Genomic DNA, 24,541 nt, shown 5'->3' on the forward strand with positions numbered 1-24,541 from the left:
CACAAAGCTCACACAAGCCCCCAAAAACAATTTTTCAGGGCCTTGGAAAAAAAAAAAATTCACAGATGCCAGATGGAGTGTTTGTTTAATTCAGCACTAGATCAGCACCCTACAGTGACTTAAAAAAATTAAAAAAAAAAAAAAAAGAAGGAAGTTAAATACGTCAATCTACACTGAAAGTAATCATTCGTGTGTACAAATACTAGATCAGTGGGGGAGGATGTGGAAAAATTTGTTCCCTGTACAATCAGTTCTTAAAGACAGGAAGGGATCGCTCACTGATATAATAAATTAGAAATCTGCAAAGCACATTGTACAAAATTAACAACATAGAAATTGGTAAATGTTTCCACTCCCCTAATGTGAAAATAATTATGCTCTTCGAGTTGTATTCTTTCTACAAAGCCTTGTTAATTTTCTGTTACATCTCCAAATAAAAATCAGTCTATATTTAAAGATACTTTCGCCTATCACACTGAACCAACTCTTTTCACACAGCAGCACAGGATAGGAGATATTCTTAAAAATAACCACCTCACTTCCTGTCTTGGCAGTTCTCGGAGCAGCTCAAAGTCTACAGTTTTCAAAGAAACTGATTAAGACAAAATGATGTTATTGAAGCAGAGAAATAGATAGGATTATCTTCTAGGTCAAAGTGGAAATCAAGCACTGTATAATTTGGGGAAAAGGATGGGGAGATTCTGGAGAAGAAGCTTAAGACAGAACATTTAATTCAAAGGGTCCAGATACGAAGCTCTTAGGAATCATTGTGTGGTGGTTTACATTTTTTATTTAAAAATACTTATCTTCATTTTGTAAATTACTTGACATGTGGTTTGGCTGCCATGAAAATAAAATGACCACTTTCAACTGCATTTTAAGAAGTCTTTCCTGACTTCCTCTTGTCTTCTCCAACAAGTTTAGGATCCCTTTTACCTTCAAAACCCTTACACAACTTTATGCCTGCTTACCACCTTTCCTTCACCACCCAAGCTGCAGACCTAAGCACTCCATCATTTCCTTATCCTATTCTCTGTGTTTTTCTCTCATTGTGGACCTCTGTGCCTGGGATTCCCTTCCTCGCCTGGTTCACTCTGCTTCCACTCTCTCCTACCGTTCCCATTCCCCAGCTAAGATTGGGGGAAATCCTCCTCCCTTCCCTCCCCAGAACAAAAACTGGGTTGTTGGGTTTGCTTTATTTTTGAGTTTTATTGGCTTTCTACGTGTGAACTTCAATTTTACTCTAAAATCTTTACCATGAGGGTATGTATGGAAATGTTTTCATATTGGAAACAGACTAATTTCAGTCTACGAATACCAACTTTTTAGAGTTGTTGAAAGTTAAATGGGAAGTGAAGAAAATATCAAGATTATTAGGCCTATTGGATAACAGTAAGGAAGTTATAGGAGTTGCCTAGAAGCCAAGAGGAGAAGGGGAAGCAGAGGACATTGTTGACTGGAGAGAAGAATAAAAGTGGAATCAACAGTCATCAGATGTTGAAGAGAGGAGAGAGTGTGAAGGTTTGAACTGTTTGGTAAAATCTAGGAACCTTTTAGGTGAGCAGAATATCTTATTTGGCTCTATATAAAGCTAGCTAGCTCATTTTGGTGATCATCTTCAGTGCTGAATTCACAAGCCAGCTGTTTCTCTTACTAAACTGGTATCTATACTGAGACAATCTAAAGAAATACTAAGTTATTATACTATACTAAGTTAAAGAAAGTCAACTAAAGGTGTGACGTCAATGCACATAATTTAAAGTGTGTTACACTGTGTGGCTGCTCTCACTCAGGAGAGAAGTGGCCTTTGTTCACTGTAGCTTATGCTCATGGACTGCCACTTTTAGTTGATTCACATGAACTTCCTTGAGTGTCCCCATGTAGACATGGACTAACTATAGCAAGCTGAACTCTTATAAAAATCACTAAATATTAAATATCAGCAGGGGCAGCAGAACCTCCAGAGTTGGGGGGAAAAGTGAGCAATGGGGGCTGATCTATTTTTCCTACCCCACAATATTTCTTCTGTACATGGGGAGAGTGCGAGATGGGTAGTCCTGATCTTTCTCCAGCCAGCTCCCTCAGCACAGGGGAAGGAAAGCGCCTGGAGTTGGGGGCTGGAGCCAAGCTGGGCAAGGAAAAAGTGGCCAGGCAGAGCAGTGGCATTTGGGGGACTGGGGTTGGGGGAGGTGGGATGTTTCCCCTCCAGGGAAGGAGCTACTGCTAGCTGTGTAAAAACAACGAGAGTTCTGTGGCACTTTAAAGACTAACAAATTTAATTTTTGTAGGCATGAGCTTTCGTGAGACTCAGCTCACTTCGTCAGATGCAGAGGTAGAATGATCATGCTTATGCCTACAAAATTAAATTTATTAGTCTTTAAAGTGCCACAGAACTCTCGTTGTTTTTACTGTATGCAGACTATCATGGCTACCCCTCTGGAACTGTGTAAAAACAAGAGCTGCGGTAAGGAGCAGTGGGCTGCTGTGGGCAGGGAGCAGGGACAACATGCTGCTGGAGCTGCCTTCACCCACCTCTTCGTCAGGCTCCCACGCATCTCTGGGTATGCCAGAGACACCGACACTGCAGATAAACACCCCATGACTGGCCCATGTCAGCTGACTCCAGCTTGCAGGACTCAGGCTGTGTGGCTATAAAACTGCAGGGTAACGGTCCAAGCTTGGGCTGGAGCATGGGTGTCTGCGCGAGCCCAAACGTCTGCACCGCAGCTTCACAGCCCAAGCCCCACGAACCTGAGTCACCTGACATGGGCCAGCTGAGAGTGTTCAGCTGCCATATAGACATACCTTGTGAGGCCAAAGTGAATGCCTGCTCCACTGCCTTCTCCCACCACTGCCACAACCTTAGGTACTGCCTGAGCACCCTCTCCACCCTGCATTCCTCAGCACACACACCCAGCCCTAAAACTCACCCCTCACCCCCATTTAAAATGAGCTTCTGCTGCCTTTGAACAGCATATACACATTTCTGATTCAACATGCCTAAAGTTGAAAGAAGTGGTATGAAACAAGTGATTGAGCAGACTGAAATAATGGAAACCCCTAATTCTTCCAAAGGAAAATGTAAAAACATGGTCAAGGGATTTTAAGTCGCAAGACAGAAAGGTATTTGTGCTAATCTCAACACTGACATGAAAAGAAAATGGCTGGCCAGGTTCCTGGTGCACAAGCGTTGAGTCAGGAGAGAAATAACTATGACAACAGCAAAATTAAAGGAAGCAGAGCCTCTGTGAGGGCTAGACCTTAGCTACAGAACTCCCTCATGCAAGTGCAAAGAATGGTCACTAAAACTTCCTGCCTTCCTGACAAAATAGAAGACCCTTGCATTTGGCATAGCTTTCCCACCAGAACAGCAGGGCACTCAGGCACCATAGCGATGAGTATAGTATAAAATACCAAGAAAGGAGAGAGATAGGAGTCACCCACCAAACAGGTTTTGCAAGAGAGTGTTACATTGCCCAAAATACTGTTTGAAATTTCATTTGAAAAGCAGCCAGTGAGAGAGGTGTGGCATGGGTTAAAGGATTGTATTACACATATAGACAGAGTGGCTGGGATAAGGCACTAACCAAAATACTGCCCCGGAAGTTAGACAGATCTATTTACAGACATGCTATAAGTATTTAATGCTTTTAAGTACAAAGTTTAGCTTGGTGAGTGTTATTTCTACAATCAGCCAAGTTTATTACTCTGCCCAATTTCAGTTTAGTTTGATTATCTCTCTATTTTCTATTGTAAATAATCCTCTCTTTAAATTATTTGGGATATGGACAGCTGTTGCAGGGGAGGGAGAGAAAATAAATTCCAGACCTCTGATGAGAGGTGGGCAAGGAATAAAAAGCCACTAACTTGCAGTCACCCACAGATGGGGAAGCAGGGATCATTACAAGTGCTGCAGATAGTGACTATAGCAAGAATGGAGCACAGTGAAAGCCTGAAGACTAAAAAGGTGATCAAGTTTAGGTGCTCTTTAGTAACATTGCTGTTTAGTGACACCAATAGTCATAGGGTGTTTTACTGCTGTAATCTCCAAATCGTATTTTTCTCACGGAATATCCTTTAAAAAGAAATCAGGCTATTGACAGAAAGAATTAGAGACTGTGATCCTCAAAAGTGGTTACTCTTACATTAAACATTATCATGCTATTATTTGAGGAAGACATTCTGTTAGGAAGTGGTCTGTCAATCTCTCCCTCCACCCTAGAAATATAAATTCTGAATTAGGACCCATTCAGGTTATTTGGATCTCCCCATACTCACACTGACTCCATAAAACACGGTTTGGAGTTGGATATCACAAAACCCTTTGCTCTTGACTTTGTACTCAGGCCAAAATTTATTGGTGATTCTGTCTTTCCCCGAAGTCTGAGTTCAGTTGCTCTCCACGAGACCCACCAATGACTGATCCACCTAACAGCATCCAAGTTTTCTTAAACAAAAGCTGATTTTATTGGCATATAATAGGATGAGAAAACAAAATAAAAACACACTTGCCAAACAGATTGTATGAAGCAGGCTCAAATCTCCCATTAAAATGTAGTGGTTCGGGTACCTGAAAATCTTGTATAGAAAAGTCTTCAGTCTGAGCCAGCAGCAACAAAATTGTATGTCTCTATTCCATCTCATTGTGTCACATGTCCCATTCTGAACTCCTCCTACCTTTAGCTCTGTTTGGCTTGTCAGCTTAAGATAAATGATGCCTTTAAGAGAATGCAACCCGTGTAACTTACACTTTTTGCCCAGGGCCTAAACGTTACACTTTCTTACAGATATTCTCTGATATCTGATATGCATATTCCCTTTATTCATAGGTGCAACAAACAGCTGTCTGTGTTGGGATGAATAAGTATGGAATTACAAGCCATTAAAACCTTAAAAACATGCCAAAGAGATATCTTTTATCTTTCTCAATCTTATTGTTGCTACTTCACTCCAGCCAAAGCTGGCCTGGTGCTTGCCTTAACCATGCCATCTATATATATATTGGGAGCCTTTAAATTAAAGACTGATAGCTAAACATCCAATATTGTGCAGTTTTACTCTGAAACGTAACTCTAAATGCTTAGTGCTAGTGCTTCATGTTTATTTGTCTATGATTTCCCAATCCAATTTCCTTAGTTTACAAGGAGAGAGATATTTGCCTGAATTCTGATTTCACTTACCCCAGTGCAAATCAAGAGTAGCTGCACTGAAGTCAAAACTGGTGTAAATGACATCAATTTCAGGATCATTATTGTCAGCCAGACAGCCCAGAAAACTCAACACAGACTCAAAGTCAAGCAGGGCTTTTTCTTGTTTTTTCTTTCTCACGTATCATTACCAGGAACAAAGATGCTTCCAGGCAAATTTTATTCTTCTATCATTGTTGAAACTTCAAGCATGGAATCAAAATTAGAAGACAAATCAAAACTAATTATCACCAGAATACTCAAAAGCAGCTCTCCCCACTATCGACTACAATGCTGTCAAATCTCAACTCTCTACTCAACCAGTATCAGTGCTACGGCTGTGTCAATAATCCCGCAAGCATTTTGATGTGGACACAGAAACAGTGAGACAGAGACAATATAATGTAATTAAATGCAAAGAACACAACTTTATTAAACCCTAACACCAAAGCAGGTGTTTATTAAACACCTAACACCCTAACCACAAACTATTCTGCTGGCTTGTTCCTGTGTGGCTCTCAATTGGCACCAATGGTCCTTGATGTACTATAAACCTGGGGGTGACTGTGAAGGCCATACCCACTCTACAATCTCAGGGCTGCCCAGGGACCTTGACTGAAAGAGAGAGACAGTGACCTGACCGACTCCCTTCCCTCCACACTGGAGATGAGATGAGGGGAGCCACATGCTGCACCAAACAGAGGACGCCCCATCACCATCATGCTCCCTGGGTTCTAGGGCCCTCAACTGGACTTTTCCAAACCCACCATTGCACTGGAACCTGCCAAAATTGTAACAATATATTTTAAACCCCCTCAAGAATAGATCTCTTGGATGCTGGATGGAAGCTGGAAGGAAAAAACCAAAAAGGCACAGCACTTTGCCAGAATTGCCATATGGGAAAAATTCCTTCCAGATCACCGAACTGGCATCATAGGAGATCCAACAACTAGTTTCAAGGGAGGGCTGAAATAGATGAGGTAGCTGCTTCAGACTCCCTGTGACTCAAATTATATCTCCTTCCCTCCAAACCAGTCACCCAGCTCCACACATCTGTACAATTGGGATAATAATGTTTCTCTCCTTAGTAAAGAGCTTTGAGATCTACTGATGAAAACTGCTGTGTAAAAGCTAGTTATTGTTATCATTACCTGGCCACATCAGCATCTCAACTGCAAGTCTACATGATAACTACAGATGCTTAAATGACCACTAACTCCTACTAAAAGCATTTATTTTTCTGTTTAAAAATAAATAAATAAATAAATAAATAAAAAAGCTTGGAAATTCACTGACAAATTTCATTAACATACAGTTAAAGGTTCCTGGTACTATTGTGAACCATTCAGAACATTGAGTTCAGCAAAAAGAAATACAGAATTAGGTACACACCCATTCAACCTGAACACTGCCACCTTCTTTAAGTGATGTCCCAATACGCCCAGAGTGTGTACACACAGAAATGTAGGGGTGGAAGGAACCTCGAGTAGTCAGCAAGTCCAGTCCCCTGCACTGTGGCAGGCAAGTAAACCTAGACCATCCTTGACAGGTTTGTCCAACCTGTTTTTAAAAACCTCTAATGAGGGGGATTCCACAACCTTCCTTGGAAGCCCATTCCAGAGCTTAACTATCCTTATAGTTAGAAAGGTTTTTCTAATATCTAACCTAAACCTTCATTGCTACAGATTAAGCCCATTACTTCTCATCCTACCTCCAGCGGACATGGAGAACAACTGATCATCTGCTTTATAACAGGCCTTAACATCTGAAGGCTGTCATCAGGTCCCACCTCCCCAGTATTGCTTTCTCAAGGCTAAACGTTCCAATTTTTTTAACCTTTCATCATAGGTCAGGTTTTCTAAACCTTTTATCATTTTTGTTGCTCTTCTTTGGACTCTCTCCAACTTGTTCACATCTTTCCTAAAACGTGGTGCCCAGAATTGGACAGAGTACTCCAGCTGAAGCCTCATCAGTGCCAAGTAGAGCGAGATAATTATCTCCCATGTCTTATGTACAGCATTCCTGTTAAGACAGCCCAGAATTATATTAACTTTTTTCACAGCTGCATCACACTGTTGACTCTCATTCGATTTGGGATCGACTGTAAACCCGAGATATTTTTCAGCAGTACTACCTGTGAAACCCTGTGTCTGATAACACCCCTGTGACCCCATATTCATCAACGTTATATAATGAGGATATGTTCTGTACAAAGTATGCCTGGTTTGATATTATTTTAAAAGTCTTGATCTGCTACACATTAATATCCTGTTGGATTGTATATGCTTCCATGGTATGTGAAGATATAAAATATTGTTGTAAATGCTGCTAGAACACGTCGTGAGGTGGGAACCACCTAAACCAGCTTTTCAGGTAAAATAATGAAGTAGCCAGATGTGCTAATGGCCCATCAAGGAAAGAGTCCACTACCAGGGACTGTTTACAGTGAAGGCTTCAATGTAGGACCCATGTTTGCAGTGGGGATTGCTTGACCAATGGGAAGCAGTTGACACCTAACAGGCATGGACTGTTCCAGCAAGCTGGGCATGGCTGTAAAAGGTGGAGAATTACATTACTTGACTTCTCTCTCCCCCCAACTCAACACCTGAGGGAGAGTCTGGAAGACAAAGAACTTTGGTCTGGGGGAGGGAAGTCCCTGGCAGGGAATGAACTGAAAACTGCAGCCTGCTTGTACCATCTCTCAGGGTAAGACATTGCTAATTCAAATCCTGTTGGTGTGTAGAACTTAGACTGCAATTTTATGTTTATTTCTTTTGGTAACTACTTTTAATCTTTTTACACTTGCCTCTTATAATCACTTAAAAACTATTTTCCTGTAATTAATAAACTTGTTTTATCTTAACCAGTGTGTTTTTGAGTGAAGTGTTTAGACAAACTGCTCAGTAACAAAGACAGTTGCATGACTTCCCCACATAAAGAGGGAAGCGGACTTAATCAGTTTATACCAGACAAATCTTTGTCCAGAATAAGATGATATTATCTCGAGGTGTGTTCCTGCATCATTAAGCTGGGGTTGAATGGGCTGGGGCTTGTGTCAACTGCAAATTTTATAATCATGGTTTCACTCTATTATCCAAGTCATTAATGAAAATACTGAATCGTACCTGACCCAAAACTGACCCCTGCTGCACCCCACTAGATCTGCCCTCCCCATTTTACAGTGAACCATTGAAAACTACTCTGAGGGATCTTTTAAAAGATGGGTTCTGTGTTTGCCCTTCTCCAGTGTACTGGGGCCTCACCATCCTCCAGGAATTCTCAAAGATAATTGCTAATGGTTCTGAGATTGCTTCAGCTAGTTCCTTAATTACCCTAAGATGAATTTCATCAGGCCCCGCTGACTTCAATACATCTAACTTATCTAAATATTCTTTAACCTGTTCTTTCTTTATTTTGGTTCACATTCCCTCCCCGTTGTTGTTAATATTAGTTGTGTTGAGAATCTGGTCACCATTAACCTTTTTAGTGAAAACTGAAGCAATATAGGCATTAAACATCTCAGCCTTTTGATGTCATCAGTTATTAGCTCTCCTTCCTGCTAAGTAGGGGACCTACACTTTCCTTCATCTTTGTCTTGCTCCCAAAGTATTTAAAATACCACTAGGTGTAACTCATTTTGTGCCGTAGCCTTTCTGATTTTGTTCTTATGTGCGTGTGCTATTCTTTTGTACTCCTCCTCAGCGATTAGTCCACTTTTTGTAGGATTCCTTTTTGATTTTCAGGTGATTAAAAAGAGTTCCTGATGGAGCCAAATTGGCCTCCTATTATTCTTTTTATCTTTCCTTTGCATCAAGGTAGTTTGCAGTTATGCCTTTAATATTGTCTCCTTGAGAAACTACCAGCTGTCCTGAACTACTCTTTCCATGAGACCTTACCTACCAGTTCTTAGAGTTTGTTAAATTCTACTTTTATCTGAAGTCAATTGTCCTTCTGCTGCTGCTCTCTCACTCCTTTGTTTCCTTAGAATCATGAAATCTATCGCTTCATGATCACTTTCACCCAAATTGCCTTTCTCCTTCAGATTCTCTACCAATTCCTCTTTGATAGTCAGAATCAAGTCTAAAAGGCTGTCCCCATGGTTACTTCCTCCACTTTCTGAAACAAAACGCTGTCCCCAGTACATTCCAAGAACTTACTGGACATTTTGCATTTCTTTGTGTTACTTTTCCAGCAGAAGTCTGGAGAGTTCAAGTCCCCCATTACTATCAGGTCTTGTGTTTTGGATATTTCTGTTATTTGTTTTCTAGAAACACCTCATCCATATCTTCTTCCTGACTTTGTGGCCTATAGGAGAGCCCTACCATGATGCCACCCCTATTTTTTATCCCTTTTATCTTTACCCAGAGACTCTCAACTGGGCTGCCTCCAACGTTCTTCTGGACTGCAGAAGAGGTATATACATATTCTTGATGTAGAAGGCAACACTTCCTCCCTTTTTACCATACCTGTTCTTCCTGAATAAACTATACCCCTCTATACCAATATTCCAGTCATGAGACTTATACCAACACATCTCTGTGATGTTCATTAAGTCATAATTTTAGCTCGTGCACGAATACGTCCAGTTCTTCCTGTTTATTTCCCATGTTCCTTGCACGTGTGTATAATCATCTAAGATGCTGATCAGGTTCCCTCACTGATTTCCCTCTTGTTGCTCCTATGACCATATGGTAATTTTCCATGTCCATGCCCCCATTCTCCCCCAACATCTAAAACTGTCTTAAGGTTGCCTTTTTTTATACTTACCTATGGGCTTTTGTCACCTGTCCACTCTGAACCTAGTTTAAAGCCTTCTTCACTAGGTTGGCAAGTCTGTGCACAAAGATGCTTTTTCCCTTCTTGATCTTGTGGCCCCCATTTCCTTCCAGCAGAATTTCTTCCTGGAATAGCATCCTATGGTTGAGGAAGCCGAAACCCTCCCATAGACACCATCCATGCAGCCATGCATTCATCTCCAGGATGAGCACATCCCTGCCTGGGACCTTGCCCTCAACTAGGAGCCTGGACTCTGTCCCCCTGACTCCTTCACCCTTGTTCCCAAAGGCCTGTAGTAACTGCTGATCTGATCAGGGTCAGACCTGGCAGTATCATTAGTGCCCACATGGATGAGCAGTATGGGGTAGTGATCATAGGGATGGACGAGCCACAGCAACCTTTCTGTAACGTCCCAGAGGCGGGCTCCAGGCATGCAGTGCACCACCTGGGACATCACAGAGGCATCCAACTGCCAACCTGACATTCCCCTCAGAAGGAGTTGCTGACCGCTAGCACGTGGTCTCCTCCTCTCGGGTGCAGCGGCCATCAGCCTCCCAGCCATGGGGCAAATGGCTCCTCCTCCTCAGTCACTGAGTCTCCTCCTGACCTCCTGTTGCCAATACAGCGTACCAGTTCTTCACCTTGATGGACAGGGGACCCGCATGGGAGGTGGAGCACTGTCTACTGCTTGAGGTAGCCAGAGCCAGTTTCTTCCTCGCAAAACAGACAGTTCTCCTTGCTCCTCTGTTGCTGTAGTCCTCTATAGTCAGTTAGCATCTTCCATCCCAGATGTCTGCCTGTGTGTCCTGTCGATGAAGTCCTGCCACACAGATGAGCCACCTCTTCCTTCAGCTCTTTTACCTGCTTCCACCAACAGCCACCTCTCACACCTGGTGGTTCCCCCTGCCTGGCTTCCATTGGTGGTGATATGCAGGCCACGTTCCAGCAAGTCAAGACCAGGCCTTGCTGGAAGCCTCCAGGGTCAGAAAGCCTGTCTGACAGGGAGCCCCCACAGGTGCAATCAGAGGAAGAGCTAGCAGTGGTGTTGGCTACATGCCGTTTTCCTTGCATGGTGGGTTCTTTCTTGTGGAGTAGCTGCAAATGACACACTCTGCCTTTGCACTGTAATAGACAGAAATTACCTACACCCTGCCCTCAACTCCTAAGGTATGTTTAACATTTTGAGCTGGAGGCATAATTTTCAGTGTGGGTAGATGCATGCCCACTGGGTTTGACTGAGATAACTTGCTAAACGCAGAAACGTAGCTGTGGTGGTGCGGGCAGCTGGATGGCCTAGCCACCCAAATGAGTACTTAGGGTCCCGGGTGGGACTGCACTCAGGGTGGCTAGCCAATCCTGCCAACTGCACCGCTGCAGCTACTCTGCTATTTTTAGCACGCTACCTCAATCAAAGCTTATGTGCATATGTCTACCCAAGCTAGAAATTACACTTCCAGCTCGAAGTGTAGACGTACCCTTCGCTTACGCCACAAAAAGACCACCAAATCTGCCAAATTTTACAACCTCCTCACCCTTAGGACATGATGCCATCTAACACTATCTTTTCACCTACCCTTCATTAAAGCCACAGATCACACGCCTCACTGCTGACAATCCCCATGGAAAGAAGACCCCTGCACCCTGTTACTGATATAGCCTCGTGCTAAAATAAGACATAATGCATCTCCCAAGATACACTTACACCTCTTTCCTTTGCCCACACACATAGGGGGTCAGAGAGAGGGGCTAACATCCCTCCCGTCCTGTGGCCCCCCCCCCGGTCACCTCACATCACGCCGCTCCAGTGAATCCCTCCACCATTCAATACCACTTACTACAGTGAATGCAGCTAGTGTGCACGCAGATAGATTCCCAGTGACTCTTTCCAGCCCTAGGGAGCCAAGTTAAGGTTGCATGGGAGTGCACCTTAACTCTAGATTTCCTGGTTTACAGAAGTTTGAGTTTTGCTGAACTTGAATTCCTGAAAAAGCACAAGACACTACTGTGCAATCTTAACTCAGCAGTAATGAAGTTTTTTGTCAGCAAATAGAGGTGGCAGTGGAAGCCATGTGAGTGGATGACTTCACTCAAGCAGCACCATGCAAAAATAGGAAGTGGCCAACAGAGCCCTTCAAGTGGACTACAATAAATCACTCTTGAAGGAAAAAAAAATAAAAAAGGGGGGAAAATAATAAAATCTCAGTTTAAATAGTTCTAAAACTGAAGTGGGGTTACCTACAGATGCAACCACATTGAAGGCAGAAAAGAGGATGCAGGGATACAACAGTGATTGGCACTTTAGAAATGCAGAGAGAGCACGCAAGCGCAGCTAAATCATACAACCATAAAGGTGTCATTCTATTTAAAAGTATCACCCCATTTTGGGATAAATATACACTAATAATTGTAATAAATAATTATTAGCAATACAAGTCAGTGCACACCACAGAGTGTGAAACTAGGGTTGAGAACTGCTTGCAGTCTTATGGGTTAAGGTGCCCATAGTTGGATGGTTGGGAGATGTGCCTGTCATTGTGCCCAGGCTGCTCAGCACCCAGTCTGCAGATTCAATTAAGTTCAGGAAGAAAAGCCTCCCATACAAGTCTGTTACCTAAATTGATGCATCACTGATCTGAAGTGTGATAAGCTATAGAGAATACCCTATACAAAGGCTTTTTGTTTTATTAAAAACCCCCACTAAATTAAGAGAGGCAATAAAAGAAAAAAAAGTACCTGAGAATTTGAGAGCCCAATGTTTCCCAACAGAGAAATGATAAAGCTATCTGGTGAAAACAGGCATATGAGAAATACTATAAGCAGAAACAATTGGAGCAGTGATCTTTTCTTATAATGTAATGCTTTGTACTCATCATATTAAAACTATTTTTTCCTAAAAAATACCTTTTATTAAACTAGCACTCCCTCTAGTCAACAAAATTGATATAGCCCATCTGTGTAGCTCAAATTTGGTATTTAATCTCTTCATTGGAAAACAATGTCAGCCATCTTGAAAATTATCTCCTATCAGATTAAAGGCGAAATGGACAATTTGCAATAATTAAAAATACTATATTCCTTCACATTTCAGCATTTGCGGGGAATGATACTTTGAAATTTCTGCATCAACAATCCACCAATACACTTTGGATGACAAAGGAATGCAAAACTTGCAACATCAGTCAATTGACTAAAGAATAACTAGCAAAAGAAAATATATTCAAAGGATGCAACAAATATTTCCCTTCACTTTCAAGGTAACAATTAGATCTGTTATACACAGAGGTGTATGCTGTAGATCCTATAATGTGTTCACATTTCTGCATAAACAATTGCCCATGAAAGTTCTCCTGGATTTCAATCCAGCCACAGATCAAAACATTATATACTGCTACTCGGTTCTAAGTATTTAAATTTTCAGAAAGCTTTAAAAACTAAATAAATCTGTCAGAAATCATACTACTCTTTTATAATCCTAAAACCATTTACAGATATGTACTGCAGTTTTTATTCCTAGTCTGATTCAACACTGAATTTGCTATGACTAATGGTTTAATAGCTTCATCCCCCTAGAAGTGCAATTTAGAACTACCTAAAACAGAGATTGCTGTGCTTCAGATTTTCATTGTTTCATAAAGTCTGCTTTACAGCTTCCCCCACTCCTTAGCTTCAGTTTGGTCTGAGAACTGCAAAAGAATCAAGACTGGTTTATTCAACAGGATCTTTCTAAACCTGGCTTCATTAATTTCCAATAACTAAAACCTTTCTAGACACAATGAAATGTTAATAAAAATAATGAATGTCAATGTAAACACAAGTTAGTCTTATGTGAATAACAAACATTTTCTCTCTTTAACATAGCTGAACATAAAGAAAGCTGTTCAAGTCAGATGGATTTATTTAAAAAAAAAAAACTCTATAAAAATCACTAACAGCATCAACATAACATTATTTCAGACCAGCAGCTCCTCCTACCAGTGCACTGGGAAACCGCATTTAATCTCTGCACCAATTCTTCTAGGGCCATTTCTTCAATTCTCAGTCATCATCTCATTCTCTGGTAAAACAAGAAAGATTCACAACGAACATGTTTCCCCCTGCTCCAGAAATAAAAGAAGAACTACAGCAGTGCTTCACAGCCCTGCATTTCAATTACTCCACACAGATCCCCTATCAGCACAAAAGGAGATGTGAGTGCACAGTCTCCCCCTGCAATGCACAGGCTTGGCGGATGCTACTCCAAGCCAGGGTCATGAATGTTAATTACATCAGGATCACTTAAAACTCCTCTCTCCTCTGTGACTGGTTTTGTCTGCAGGATCACTATTAAATGTCAAAATTAATGTGAAGCACTGCGTAGACAGTAGCACAAATCTCTATATCAGACAGAAGCAAGCACTGGGGAGAGCCGCACTGAAGCAACAGCACGTTTTGGAAACAGCAGCCGTACAAGCTTAGCAAGCAATTCAGCAGACCTGAACATTGTATCCTCATTCTTAAGTGAACAGTAGGCTCCTTTTTACCTTCTCGCCAATTCAACTGCTACCTAGGAAAATTCACTCATTGCAAACCCAAGGACAATACCATTATACTAGCCTCCACAATGCGTTTACAATCTTCCCATTATAGTTAAAAACACACTTTTTTGGTTTGTGCCTGATGTTCATTGTGTTTGCTTAAAAAAATCCACATCAATATTAGAACCATTTTCAAGACTGTTTGGAGGATCTTATCAGACAGGATTTTAACAGCTAATAGCCCATTTATCCTCTACATCTCTATTTCCAATAAACCCAATTTCTGACTTTATGGCACTGGATTCATAGACATTAGAGATGGACAAAACCTAAGTCACCTAGTCCATCACTCTACCTCCATATGGTTGTTCCCTGAAGTTCATTTTCAGTGATTTTATCCCGTTGTCTTTTTAAAGTCACAAGCAATGAGCACTTCCCTTGGGAGACTATTCCACAGGCTAATAAATGTCGCTGTCAGGATGCTTGCTTTTGCTGATACTCAGCTAAATTCTCTCCTTGCTTTCATCCCATTAATTGCAGTTGTACTCCCTTGTACCACCCTAAGAATTTGATGCTCTTCTTTGGTGCTTGTCTCATCAAGTTACTTATTTACCACAGGAAGGGGAAAGGAGTCGATGTGTGTGTAAGATCTTTATGTTTTCTTTTGCAGTCAATTGTTTTTTTTTAAAAATCTAAAAAGTTATGGTTATGATATAACTGAATCCTAATAAATGGATAATGGGTAGATACAAGGGGCTATAGTAAGGTTGGTGTTTTTGGAATGTGAAGCACAATGTTTCACACATGTACACAAGAGATTGCTTACCTACTGGTGTATTTGAATATTCATCAACTTTTGCTTAACTGTTTCCCTCCATCTAAATGCTTTCTCCTATTCCGTAACTGTACATTCCTCGGTATATGCACACACACAATAGCAACCTTAACTTTTACTCAACAGATTTTTTCAATCAGCCTATTGACTTTTTTTTATTATTAATAAAATATTGGCCCTGTGAAGAACTTAAGATCTCCATGGAGTTACTGGCTTGATCTCTCTCTCTCCAGTCCTGGGCCCCCTAGCTCCTGCTGCCTTTTCACTCTTCTATGGCACATAGGAGTTGTTTGCAAGGCTCCCATTTCTCCTTCACTTCTCTTTGCCCTGCATGAGCGTTACAAAGCCCTGGGGATATTGTAAGATACCTGTCAGCGTGCCAAATTACAATTGAATTACCCACCTGATCCTGCTAAAGAGGGCCTCTCTGGCTGCATGGGGTATAAATACCCCTCCACTCTTCTGGTCAACAGGAAGAGCAATGCAGTGACTTTGTCCTGACCTGGCCCCAAATTCTTCCTTCCTTCCTGTCCATCCCTATTAACTTTCCATTTTCTCACCACCTGCTGTCAGGGAGCCCTTAAAAGGGCAACGCCCCTTTAATCCCAGCTAGCTGGAACAGACCCACTTGCATAAAAGGTTTCAGTGAGTACATTTCTCCTCCACTTCTCCTTGCCCTGCACAGGCTCATAAAGCCCCAGGGATATTGTAAGATACTCATCAGTGTGCGAAATTATAACTGAATTTTTAGATACATATTTTAAAAACAAATTAATTTATTTAAAATTTGTAAAGTTTGAAGTTTTACAAAAACTTTAAATGGTAAAAGGACCCCGAATTTTAGATACTCTGAAAATAAGACTTTTTAAAAGATTAACTGCAAGCAGCCATAATAATTGTAAAAGGAGATTTAGTTATCTGGAAAATTTGAAACAATGCTAATGCACAACTTTTGAGCTATGGAGAACATAAGAACGGCCACACTGGGTCCATCTAGCCCAGTATCCTGTCTTCTGACAGTGCCAATGCTAGGTACTTCAGAGGGAATGAACAGAACAGATAATCAAGTAATCCATCACATCATCTACCCCCAGCTTCTGGCAGCTTTTCTCTTAAGCCAACAGGAATTTGGGTTGTACAAGGAATAAAAAATAAGGCCCTCAGCATGTATCTAGTCAGCATTATAATTTATATTGCATAGCAAATTTTTCAGACTACAAACACTCATTTTAGGCTATCAGAAATGTCCTCATGGTGAAATGTACTAAACAGAAATGGTCCTCCAAAGGAAGTGATGGATGCCCAATCAATCACTCAAAACTTTTAAAACTGGGGGGGGGGAAGTGATGGAGAAAATACTGAAGTGAGCAATCCTGCACTGGCAATGAAAAATGCTAGATTACCTACTAGCATTTCTCCCAGTTTTTCTGATACATTTCAATGGGAGTTTGCATTGCAATAATAGGACATGCTTTACCACAGCTATGTTGTTTCTTACAGAATTCATATATGCCTGCAGTTTAAAGAAAGTCTGTATAACTGTATTGGTTCTTGGAAGAAAAAACAGGTGACTGTTATACCATATTTTTGAACTAATACATTATGCTTAATGCACTCCTCTCAGCTGTGTATCAACTTTTTAGGATGGATTTATATAAAAATAAAATAAAAAAATCATTGTTTCCATACTATTTTTTCTCTGAAACCAATCCTGCTTCTATTGAAGTTAATGGGAATATTGCTTTTCATTGGGCCACAATCAGCCCCAGTCTAGTTCTTAGGCATACTCGGACACACAAACACCTTGAGGGACGTTACTTTACCTCTCTGTGCCTTAGTCTACCCAACTAGGAAATGGAAATAATGATACCTTCTTTTTATAAAGTCTTTGAGATCTCTGGATCAAAAGTGCTATGCAAGAGCTAAATATAATTATTAGAAATTTAATATTTGCATATGTAAAAACATGAAATATTAAATACAAGGCCTTCAGCAAATGAAGTGTTAAAGATTTGGCTTAACTATAAATAAAGCAAGAACACATAGAATTCAAGGTTTACTGCATCCTCCTTCAACTCAACCAACCACCTAGCTGTTGCCATTCACATGATCCTCTACAAAGAGTAAGAAGTAGAACAGTGACCTTATCATTCTCACAAGAATGACAAATGTCAAGCTTTTCTGCTGTCTCAAAACCTTAATATTATTTCAACTACTTATTTTCTAAGTGATTTGCTTTCTCTCAAATTTCTGCTTCTAAAATAATAAGTAAAGAATAATCTTTAATTTTTGTAAAGAACTGTTTTATTTAGCACAAGCAAAGTGCTTACCATTTAACATCTACAACAGTGTTTCTCAACCTTTTAAGTAGCAAGTATCCTTTAACTTCTGAAAATTTTAATAAGTACCCCAACACTCAATTTTCCACTCTGAGAAATACAATCTTTTCCCCCCTTACCACTGGACGACTGTATTTCTTGTAAAGCAGGAGAGTTTTGAGTTCTGCAGTGCTGTGGCAGATCACAAAACCCCCTGCTGTTTCTCCCCTCCTTCCTCCTCCCCTTCCTCCATATAGGAGCAAAGGTCAACACCAGCCAATCACTATGGCCTGATGGCAGGGTCACCAGGTGTTCTCCTCACACAGGCGGGAACTTGTGAGGTCTGAGCAGGCACTAGTGGCCCACCAGAGTGGATAGCAGCGCTCCCCATGACCATCCCTAGGAGGGAGTGCAGGCCTGGGGCAAATCACACTGCGTGGGCCCCTCTTATGATTTTTGTACTGGTGAAATCTGGGGCTGTCATAGTTGTCAATTTCACTGCTCTAGCTAAGCAGTGAAATTGACAAGTAAGCCTGCTGGTAGAGCCCAGCTCCAGGACTGGGCAAGCCGCTGGGCTCTCCACCTGGCTTTCTGGGCACCGGGCTTTGAGCCGGGGAGGGGAAGCTGTCACGTGGGCAAGTTGCAGGCGGCTGCCAGCCTGGTTGGTGGGCAACTGCCACCTGCTCTGAGCTGGGGTGGAGGAAGTTTCCGCGCAGGCTGGGACCTGGGGATGTGGGCAGGCAGCAGGCAGTTGCCGCCCATTTTCAAGTCAGGGCGCAGGATGCTGTCTCATCTCAGAGCCGGGGCACGGATGGCAGCCACCCAGCTGCGAGCCCAGCTCACAGGGCGCAGGAGGCTGCCACCGGGTTCCCACCTGGGAGCTGGGACAGGGCAGGAAGCAGGCAGCTGCCACCTAGCTTCCCAAAAAGCCAGCGGTTGCCACCCAAGCCAGCAGCTGCTGTCATCCCAAGAAGCCAGCGGGTGTTACCCAGCTTCTCAGGACTGGGGTGGCTGCCGTCTACCTCCGAGCTAGGAGGTGAGACCGGGCGGGAAGCCGGTGGCTGCCACATGGCTTCCCCAGATGTCGGTGGCTGCCGCCCACCTCCCTTCAATGGGTTTTTTGCTGCGTACCAACTGCCGTTGTCTCACGTACCCCCAGAGGTACGCGTACCACAGGTTGAAAAACTATGGTCTACAACACTATGTAGCTGACAAAAAACAAATTGTCCTTTCCAGTAAAATATATGGAACCCTGCAGTGACTAATCAGTTAGCACAACAAAGTTAAGCAGGGAATCGACTATAAAATGAATTGAGAAGAGACACCCTCAGTGTATCAGGTCTTTCTCTGCAGTCATATGGATTTTTTCCCTATTTAGATGTTAATGTATTAAAAGTTCAACGGAGTATAGCAATTCCACATTTAGTAGGCCTAAAACATCTCAATTTGTTACATATGCTTTGGGTTTGTTTATTTAAACAGATTAACTTTATTCCCTTTAATTTTTATAGCAAGATTAATTGTATATTATAAATACTGTGTGTACAAAAGGTGCTGCATGATAGATATTTCATATCTCTGACATCCATTTAAGAAGATGCTGTGGCAAAGGAAAAAAGATCCATAGCAATAATGGGAATGTTACAGCATCCTATTTCTGAGTTTATTGGGTAATGAGTTAAGAACACACAAACACACGCAGCGTCTTAACATCTGAAGTCTGTTTTGAAACAGGATGTGTCATAGGACACCGTGTCCAAGAAATTCTCACAGAGAATTTCCAGATTTCAAGAGATCAAATGGACTTGTTGACTCTGCTAGTAAAATACAAAGGAATAAGAAATCAGTTTGTACTGAACAGTGAAAGCCACCTAGAGATTACACGACTTCCTGGCAGTAAGAAACACAAGATACACATACACAATTTCATAATCATTTACAAGGGCAAAGCATGTTGTTTCAGCAGTCACTCTCTCTTATGACATCTGCCCTCGGGTTACAAGTTATTTTTTAACTTTCTACAGAGAGTCAGTAAACATAATGGGCCTGATTCTCTGCTGCTGCCATGTACCATGTGAAATTGTTTCCATTTATGCAAAATGAGTAGAGCAGAGGTTCTCAAACTTTTTTTTTGCTGTCGTCACCCCCCCTTGAAAATATTTCAGGCTGTGACAACCCCCTCCACTGGTACCAGACATAGCTTTCGCAGCATCAGTGAAGATTCCTACAGAGCTAAGCAAGTAAACAAACAGCACTGCCTTCAGAGCTGGGCACCTGGCCAGCAGCGACCGCTCTCCGGCCACCCAGCTCTGAAGGCAACGCCACTACTTTGCAGTCGCGCAGAAGGGGAGCAATACCATACCACGCACTCTTACTTCTGCGCTGCCACAGCGCACTAGTGCTGCCTTCAAAGCTGGGTGACTGGCTCGTAACCGCCGATCTCCAGCCACCCAGCTCCGAAGGCAAGGAAAAAAGACAAGCAAGGAAAAATTATGGATTTTTGTTCTTATTTAAAAAAATCCGCCCAGTTAGATATCAGAAGGGGGGGGGGGGGGAGGAGAGAAGAGTCCTATCCAGGAAAACCAGGATGAATGGTAACCCTATTTTTGTGATCTCATGACACTCCCGCCCCCCCCACACACACAATAGCCTTGTGCTCCTTTTTGGGTCAGGACCAACATTTCTCAAACTGGGGACTAGTGAATACTGATTAGCATTCTTTACTTGTTTACACCAGCGGGGATTCTGCTGAAACGCTAACTCATAAGGTGACAGCACAACCTAACTAATGTCTGGTTCCCCTGGTCTATTTCCTACCAGGGTCCATTGGTGTGGCTCCATAGTCTCTGGGTCCTCAGTCTCTTCAGGGTAAAGTGGAAGATGACAACCGCAAAAACTCCTCTCCACTCTCAGTCTCCTCTGGGGGCAGGATGCTATAGAGCTTGGGGTCTGGCTCAGAGTCCTGCAGCAGGCTCAAGACATCTACCTCCTTTGCTAGCTCCGGCCCAACTGAGCTGAAGAGCCTGCCTCTTATACTTCCTGTCCTTCCCCTCTCCTTCTGGCATGGGGGGGTGGGGGGGGGGCGCGCCACGGCTGTCTTGGCTCCACCCACCAGAGAGCATATAGTGGTCCCTCCGTCTCAGGCTCAGAGGGAGGCCACTCTGCCTCACTACAGTACTTATGACCCCTATCACCATAGTTTCTTGAGTTTGGACTCAAGTGTTATAGTTTATGCCTATCTTTAGAAGCAATAATGTTTTCTGCAGTAAATATTAAGTTGCATCAGACTCAATAAAAAGGGTTCAAATCAGAAATTGGGGTTTGGTATATTATATTGCGGCAGCACCTAAATGCTACTATTAGAGTTGATGGCCCCACTGATTGGTCTGATAGCGAGGGCATTTTCCTGCAATATCTTGGACAAAACTTATTGAATTAAGTTTAAGTATCTTAGGAGTCCATTGTATTAAATGCAAGTGTTATTGTATTATTGTAGGATTGTACATAAATTCTCTAGGGAGAAGACCTGACTAATGTAAACCTTGGGAAGTGTTATGAGCTTCAAAGAACACTTTAAAACAATGTCAACTTTTAAAGTGAAGTGGGTTTCCTAGGAAATACCTGGAGAAGGGAATGCAGATTCCCTACTTGGATGCAAGGGGTATTTCCCATTTTGGAGTCGTGCCTTGAGAAGAAATCCACTGTCTCTAAGGATCAAGGACCCAAATGGTATTATGGAGAAAATCAGAGACTCATAGAAGTCCTTGTTCTGAGCCATGAATTTGTGACTACAGAAAAAAAAATCTTTGGGGGTGGGGGGGTTTGAAGAACTGACTTGCCAGAGTCTTTGTTGGAACTGGATGATCTCTGGTAAGTTTATTAATGTGCATGTAGGTTCTTTTATTGTTTTTAGTATGTTTTCTCTGTAATACTTTTACCTTAAGAATAAAGGTGCTTGCTTAGAAAGAGCTGTGCAGTAACTTGTAACTGTGGGCAATTGCGTTGTTTATAGCTTTTCAGGAAGGAAGGCAAAGCAGACCTGCTGAGGCAGTCTGATTTGCTGGGGAATTCACGGTATAGACAAAAACTGTGAAGCCTGGAAATACCCCAGTCTGGAGGGGAAGAAACGCATGCTTCAGCCAAGAGAGGTGATGGCTGGAGTGCCATAAACCTGACCGTGAATGGCGTTGGTGGAACATATAGAGGGGGAACACAGGTGCAGTTACCCTGAACTGAGAAAACAGGCATTGTACCACACGTGAAATAAAAAATGCCCAGTGTTAGGAACCACCTGGCTACAAAATGAACAAGAAATCCTCAGATCTATAAACAAACAGATCTATGAAGCTGCAATATGTAATGGCAAATTTCTATTAGCTGTTAGTAGTAGCAGCAGCAATGGACGAGGCCATGGTTAATATAAATTATTATTTACGTTTGTCTTAGCACACAAATTAAAATAAGGCACAACTTGGTAACCAGCAATGGTAACTACCCAATGGAATCCCCTATCTAGGGACTGGGTGGATTCTCCATCACTTGAAGTCTTTAAATCATAAGAACAGAAGAATGCACACACTGAGACCAATGGCCCATCTAGCCCAGTATCCTGTCTTCTGACAGTGGCCAATGCCAGGTGCTTCAGAGGGAATGAACAGAACAGGTAATCATCAAGTGATCCATAAAGAGATCCAATCAAGACTGGATATCTTTTTAAAGAATATAGTTTAGGTTAAACAGAAAGTATAGGCGTGGTGCAGAAATTCTTGGAAAAGGTCAGAGAAGATGATCACAGTGGTCCATTCCAGCCTTAAAAAATAAATCTATGAAATTATACAAGAAACATAAGACATAAGGCACAACCAGCTTTCAAAAAACAAAGGGCTCAAGCCTAGATTGAAATTTACCTTGAGCAGCCCTATCTATCATAGGTACTTACTCAGATATTGTGTTCAGAGGAGCCATGCATCTTTTGATCTCCAATGTATTTATCCTCACAACACCCCTGTAAGGACAAAGAAGTACTACCATCCCCGTTTTAGTGATGGGAGACTGAGGCAGAGAGACTAACTTACTTGCCTATGGTCACATGGGGATCTGCAGTGGAGCAGAAAATGGAACCTGGGTCTCATGAGTGCCTTGTTAGAGCCTGAAACACTGGACTGTCCTTGCTCTTCCTATAACATGTTTTATAAGACAAACTCCAGTGCATCTTAGTCAACATCAATATTTGTCCCTAACTCTAACTTGGAAAAAGATCACAACATGAAAGATACAAGCTTCCAGATATTTTAAACTACATTTTTGGCATATTGTTTCGTACATTTCTAACCATATTAGCCTCCTTAAACTCAACATTTACTGTACTGCTGTATTTTAAACTTTTATCACAGTATTTTACATGTACAATAGAAAATACCAAACAAGGCATTGCTTTATTAATTCCTAGCACCCACTATGAAAATGTATCCATCCACCTACAAGCAGCATTTTCAAGGACGGTCACAGCAGGCCTGCTTTCCCTCTGGCATTGTCTGACTCCTCTCTCCTGCAAGCACCTACAGAGGAGTCTCTCACTTCACTCCCTTTCCCATGAGCAATGGGAGGAAGAAACTCCAGGTAGGTAGCCAGAACCACAGAGAAAAGAGGAGATACCGGGACTGGGATAATGAGACATCTGTCTAGAGACCCATCAACTTGGTAACTGGGGGAGGAAGAGAGAGGGGAATTATGCCCCAACCTCTATCACCCTACCAATTTCAAAGAGAAATAGGGATCTAAGAGAACTCCCATGAACCTCCCATCTGACTTAGAACATAAACAGATGCCACCACCATTGCTTCTCAGATCTCCTTCAACACATATGCTGTTGTCCCAGGAATCATAGAAGATTAAGGGTGGAAGGGACCTCAGGAAGTCATCTAGTCCAACCCCCTGCTCAAAGCAGGACCAACCCTAATTAAATCACCCCAGCCAGGGCTTTGTCAAGCCGCACCTTAAAATCCTCTGAGGATGGAGATTACACCACCTCCCTATGTAACCCATTCCAGTGCTTCACCACCCTCCTAGTAAAAATGTTTTTCCCCAATATCCAACCTAGACCTCCCCCACTGCAACTTGAGACCATTGCTCCTTGTTCTGTCATCTACTACCATTGAGAATAGCCTAGTTCCATCCTCTCTGGAACCCCCTTTCAGGTAGTTAAGGGCCGCTATCAAATCTCCCCTCATTCCTCTCTTCTGCAGACTACACAAGCCCAGCTCCCTCAGCCTCTCCTCATAAGTCATGTGCTCCAGCCCCATAATCATTTTTGTTGCCCTCCGCTGGACTCTCTCCAATTTGTCCACATCCTTCCTACAGTGGGGGGCCCAAAACCGGACACCATATTCCAAATGTGGCCTCATCAGTACCGAATAGAGGGGAATAATCACTTCCTCCGATCTGCTGCTACTAATGCAGCCCAATATGCCGCTAGCCTTCTCTGCAACTAGGGCACACTGTTGACTCATATCCAGCTTCTTGTCCACTGTAACTGCCAGGTCCTTTTCTGCAGAACTGCTGCCTAACCAGTCAGTCCCTAGTCTGTAGCAGTGCATGGGATTCTTCCGTCCTAAGTGCGGGACTGTGCACCTTTCCTTGTTGAACCTCGTCAGATTTTTTTGGCCCAATCCTCCAATTTGTCTAGGTCACTCTGTATCCTATCCCAACCCTCCACGGTACATACCACTCCCCCTAGCTTAGTGTCATCTGGAAACTTGCTGAGGGTGAAATCCATTTGTGGAGGGGAGTTGTAGACCACAAGTGGAATACTGAGATGCTCCCCAAGGATACCCAACTGCCCTTAGCATGAACCAAGTTTTGTCTCGATCTGCTGTCGATCAGTCCCTGAAACCAACAGCCTCTGGGCACAAG

General features: G+C 42.4%; 1 protein-coding gene across 8 annotated transcripts in view; it reads right to left on the bottom strand.

The window, feature by feature from the left end:
* Nucleotides 1-24,541, bottom strand: part of MCF2L (MCF.2 cell line derived transforming sequence like) — a 260,528-nt gene that overhangs the window by 188,655 nt on the left and 47,332 nt on the right. Inside the window, exon 2 of one of the 8 annotated variants that reach the window (XM_067563672.1) lies at nucleotides 13,935-14,016. The exons of the other annotated variants lie outside the window; for them this stretch is intronic. Within the exon in view, the coding sequence (XP_067419773.1) occupies nucleotides 13,935-13,986 (52 nt within the window). The 5' untranslated portion in view covers nucleotides 13,987-14,016. The remainder of the gene's footprint in view (nucleotides 1-13,934; nucleotides 14,017-24,541) is intronic. 8 annotated transcript variants of the gene reach the window in all.

The sequence above is a fragment of the Emydura macquarii genome, unplaced genomic scaffold, assembly GCF_026122565.2.
Source record: "Emydura macquarii macquarii isolate MOO-44397 ecotype Brisbane River unplaced genomic scaffold, CSIRO-AGI_Emac_v2 contig_2531, whole genome shotgun sequence".
Lineage (NCBI taxonomy): Eukaryota > Metazoa > Chordata > Testudines > Chelidae > Emydura > Emydura macquarii.